At 47.3% G+C, this 5,096-nt stretch overlaps 1 protein-coding gene across 1 annotated transcript in view; it reads right to left on the bottom strand.

Annotated features, from left to right (window-relative positions):
- Positions 1-6: 6 nt before the first annotated feature.
- SLC4A11 (solute carrier family 4 member 11) overlaps positions 7-5,096 on the bottom strand; it is a 154,275-nt gene continuing 149,185 nt past the window's right edge. Inside the window, exons 19-20 of the mRNA XM_025200690.1 lie at positions 3,964-4,133; positions 7-846 (exon numbers count right to left, since the gene is read on the bottom strand). Of these exons, the coding sequence (XP_025056475.1) occupies positions 783-846; positions 3,964-4,133 (234 nt within the window). The 3' untranslated portion in view covers positions 7-782. The remainder of the gene's footprint in view (positions 847-3,963; positions 4,134-5,096) is intronic.

Here is a 5,096-nt window from a genome sequence, read left to right on the forward strand (position 1 = left end):
AAGGAAGGGTATAAAGCAGATCCCCAACAACTCCCGAGCGGCTGAGACCCAGCTGCGAGTTCTCCGTCAGCATCACAACACCAATCCGGCTTCTGAGCATTTCGGGTACATTTGAGGAAATTAAATACAACACACTTTACAGCCTTAGATGAACTGGTACAAAGCCACCCCCAGATGCTTCCAATTCCAACCCTTTCCCTAATCAACCAGTGTGAAGCGCTGGCTAGACATCCCTTCTGGCATCAGCTACCCCACTTGGAAGGTCAGCTTAAGAAGAGTAGATATTTGGGACGCTGCATCCTAGCCCCAAATTATACTGCAATGCTGTAAAATAAGGGTCAGTTGCCATCCTTACACACCAAGAGTGTTCTGGGAAGTGGGACCCTGTGTATTTAAAAAAAAAAAAGAAAATAAAGAAAGAGGGATTGCCCCTTTAAACAAGGGAACGTAGCAACCCTAGCAAAGTGCAATCCAGATAGGAAGGTCGATCTTTGGGATTTCCGGTTTGGAGGGGGATGTAGAAGGTGACATTTCCATAAAGCTTGCTTGCCTCAAATCTCTGAAGAGCACTGGCCTGCCAATCCAATACGGTTTGGGTTTGACACTTGAAAGCTCGTTTGGTCTTTGATAGTCTGTCACTGAGTGCCGTACTAGAGCAGAAAGAGGAGTCAGGAGAGTTGTAGCCAAGAGAACTTCAGGTAAGTCTTTCTACATCTCAGCGAGGCTGCCGGGTCCTTTCCGTCTGAAACGCAGCTAACTGTCCCGAGAGCCGAGGTTCGTTTTCAGTGCTCTGCGTCCATAGCATCTAAATATTTTGCTTCAATGATCCTAGGAAGCAGGTTATACCTAAGAGGAAACGAAAGAGGATTAGTTCCTTGTTCTCACTGCATTAAGGGTTTGGTTCATCCTTTGTCAGGATCTTCAGAGCTGGATGCATCTGGGGCAATACGTATATTATGAGCAAATTGAAGGTAAAGAAAACAACTAACCCATGCTCAGGTATTTCTGCTCATAATTGCTGAGGTCTGTAAACAGCACAGTTGGGAAGAAACTCTGGGAACAAACGCCCAGGATTAGCTGTCAAAGCAGTGTTCACTGGGAGAGGAAGGTGGACCACACGTGCGTGCCCAGCAGACCCTCTCCATTTTTAACTTCTTTGTCCCTACTGTGCACTTAGCAAACTAACACAGCTCTCTGTTCCTAAATCAGTGCTGATACACCTTCCTCCTCACCCCTGCATTCAGAAAATGCAAACCAAAACCTGAGTCTTGGGCCCATAATCAATGTACTGGTGATAGATAGATGGGGATGAGATAGATAGATGGGGATGAGATAGATAGATCTGACACTCTGGGAATAGATAGATGGGGATGAGATGGATGGATAATTTGAGGGGGGGGTTTTGGCTTCTAGGTGTTCGGCCTAGAAAATTCCTTTAAATGAGAAAGCTGAGGCCACAAACCTGAAGGTGCTCAGGCTGTAGAGGCACCGCATTTCACACACCCTGGTATAATTGCTAAAGACAGCAGTGCAGCTATTGCATCCAGGCATCTACCTCTTTGGCCACCTCCATGGTATTCTGCACCTATCCATTGCGTCGGGTCTCCAAAGGGTCTTTGAGGCATGGAGGGTCTCCCCATAGTTTCCCACAAGCCCCCAGATAAAACGTGATGTTTTCCAGGCCAACTCGGAAAGAGCAAGTCCTCCTGGAAACCGTGTCCAGGAAGTGCGGCATCCCAGGAGACAGCCTGGGTGAGGCAGTGGGAACTCCCTGGTGCTCAAAGCTGGGCCCCAGACCCTTGCAAGGGCTGGAGCAAGAATTATTATTCCCCCCCAACTATAAACAGCTTTTGTATATAAATGTTCCTGTGAATAACAAAGGCTGTTTCCACTTCACCAGTCTTTTCACAATGCAGCAGACTGCATGCAGCAGCTCACTGGCTCCTCAGTCAAAATCTACTCAGTGGCTAAGGAAGGGTTAACACAGGCCTCTGCCCCTGCTGTTTGCCACCCCAAGGAGAAGTGGAAGGAGAGTCACACCATCTGCTTGTTCTACTCTACCCTGCTATACACCATAAAAAAAAGGGATGAGCTTTCTTGCTTAAGACATGCACTGAAATATTGGAGGGATGATGTTTTTGGGGTTTTTTTTTTAGGAGGTGGGGGAAGACGCATGTGGTACGTCAGTAAATAGGGTGTACAGTACACGGCACAGAAGGGCTCTGGTCCCGATCTGGCCCATTCAAAGAAACCCATTTAAGCAAAGCAAACACTAAGCATTGCTCCAGGCCAGCTGAAAAGTCTCTCCCCTTAATAAATTCAACTAGCCACTTGTGCACGAATGCCTCTGCCTCCAGAACAGCACAGGAAGTTACTTTAGCTATTTAAATAAACAAAATGCAGCAGCAGTAACAACTCCGCTTTGAATATGGAAATACTTTCTCAAAAGAAAGCCAGGAAAGGAATTTGGAAGGTCAGGCTCTGCAGAAAAATGCCCTGAATTCCACAAATTGATCTGATTCAAAATAAAAGGGCTTTAAAGGGAGGGGAGGGGGGTATGCCTTGGAAATGCAAGCTTGCTTTTCTCTAAATTAGACACCATGGAGAGAATCTCCAAAAAAAAAAAAAAAAAAAAAAAAGGAAGATACTGTTCAGAGAGAAACTTGGAAATCCTCCTATGCAAGGGGATTGCAGTGGGTGGGTCCAACACAATAGGTGAAGATTGTGTTTTGCCTCCAGAAAAGGAAAGAGGATCGTGGTGAGTCTCTCAGCTAAGCCATTAGGCTGGGACTCGCAGTCCCCAGCTCCGATACAAAAGGACGTGTGGGGCCCCTGGCAAGTCGCTTGACTTGTCATGCATCTCACTTTCCCCAAGTTTAAGAAAGGGAGAGTGATTTTCTCTCCTTTTTCCTGCCCCCGTGTTAGTCTCTCTGGGGCCGGGGCCATCGCTACGACGAAGCGGAGTCGCAGACTTGGTTGGGGACTGGAGACGTTCCCATAACGCACATGATCAGAGGACAGTGAAGATCGGGTGTGTGTAGGAAATGCCAGAGCTATGCTGGGCAATAAGGCAGGGTGACCATACAAACGTGGCCCTCTCTCGAGACTTACCCTGTATTAGCCACACCAACAGGGCTACAGACCCCTGCTAGGCACAACACTGCATCCGAGACATATGGGAGCTAGACTCATCAACCAGCCCAAGGGAACTCTTCAGGTGGACAGAGACAAGTGCTAGGTCAGTAAGGCTGACACTAGTCTAGCTTTGAAATGCAGGATACACCTATACACTACACTACAATGCTGCACCATGTGGAGCATTGCAGACACGCTAGTAGGTATTAGGAAAAACTTTCTTTTTTTTTTTTTTTTGTACTCGGCTGGGGCAAGTAAGCCTCAGTTCTTCTGGAAAACCAGCAAATAAGGGCAACAGCAAAAGGGAAGGGAGGGTTACTTAGGGCCAGATGGTTAAAAGGGACTCCGAGTTTGAACTTCCACTGATTTTGGTGAGCTTTAGCCCTTAAAAAAATAAATAAATAAAAAGCTGCCTGTTGGAGTCTTATCTGGATCTAACTGGAGATCCCAGCAATCCTGAGAGCTGTATCAATAGGTCAGGATTGGGCCCTAATTTTTTCCATCTTCCTCAAAGACATTTTCCAAATGTTCTTAGCAACCAATCTTATGCCTTCGAGACAGGTGGGAAGCTGATGCTGCATTATCATGAAGGCAACATTTAATTTGGGTTCCTATGGACCACCATATTGGCCAAAGGCCATCGCGCGGGGAGGGGAGAAGAGAGAAGAGGCAGAGCAGGAGCCTCACCCTAGGACACAACCCAGCACCGAGAACAGAGTCAAGGATGACGACCAACTCTCAGAAGAGCAAGGGGCTGCCCAGCCAGAAGTCAAAAGCAGCCCGGGGAGGCCTCGCAGTGAAATATCGCCCGCTCAGAGAGCATCTTACCTGATTGGGATCATTCCTATCATAATGAGAGGGAAAATCATTTTCATGTAGGGTAACGGCGACATCCCAAATCCACAGAGGATGAAGAGCTGGAGGACCTGCAAGCCTGTGAAATAGTGGATTTTCCGCTGAGGGACTCGGCGAATGTAATGGGTCGGTGGATAAGCAGTCTGGAGAAAAAGAAAAAAAAACAACACACACACACACACACACACACACACACACACACACACACACACACACACACACACAGAGCGAGGTGTCAACAACAAGTTGGTTCATTCTGGGCTCAAGGGCATGGCATGTGCTGTAGAGAAAATCATTTTTTTTTAAGAAACCATTAACACGCACAACTGCGATGACTCATTTCATACATCGGCAAGGGCTATGCTGCAGCTACACAGCAAACCGTGGCAAAATCCCAATGAAAAATAAAAAAGCCAAATATGAGCTTAAAAAAAAAAAAAAAGGGGGGGCATAATGCAGGGCTTTGGGGGTTAAAGCTAATGCCTCTGGCAACACTGCTGAAAAAACAGAAGAAGGTTCGGCAGAAAAGAAAGAAAAGACATGGGGAAAACACACAGCTCGGATTGCCTTGGGGAACATCTGGAGTGCAAGAAGTTATACTGATATAAATACAGTAAAGAGTTTTCCTCGGGTATGATGATCAGCCGCTGCAGTAACAGCAAATACTCGGGGGGTGGGGGAGGATTTGTCTCGCGCAGTGATGTTCGGCAGATGTGTTTGGGTGTTGCTCCGGCTATGCAGCTTGTTTTCTATGTCGGAATGGGCTCCTTGCCATTTTCAAATGGATTCAGAGGGCTGGAAGGGATCTCGTGTCCTCTAGCCCAACCCCGTCATGAATGCAGGACGGCTATGCCTCGAGCTTCCCACCTTCTCCCCTAAGACTGATATAAAGCATGGCGAGCCGCACATGGGGAAACCACTGGACTGACTCTAGACCCCAATCGAGGCTCGAGACGCCTGCTAGTGTAGGCACAGGGCTGAACAGATCTCGGAGCGTTGCAATCGCCGTTCCTATTTGAAAATACCCAGGATTTCCTAAGCATGGTGCAAGCCGCACTGAAACCATGCTCTACAAACATAGCAGGTATCCAGCTTTTATTTAAAAA

Source organism: Alligator sinensis, unplaced genomic scaffold (genome assembly GCF_000455745.1).
Source record: "Alligator sinensis unplaced genomic scaffold, ASM45574v1 scaffold12_1, whole genome shotgun sequence".
Taxonomy (NCBI): Eukaryota; Metazoa; Chordata; order Crocodylia; family Alligatoridae; genus Alligator; species Alligator sinensis.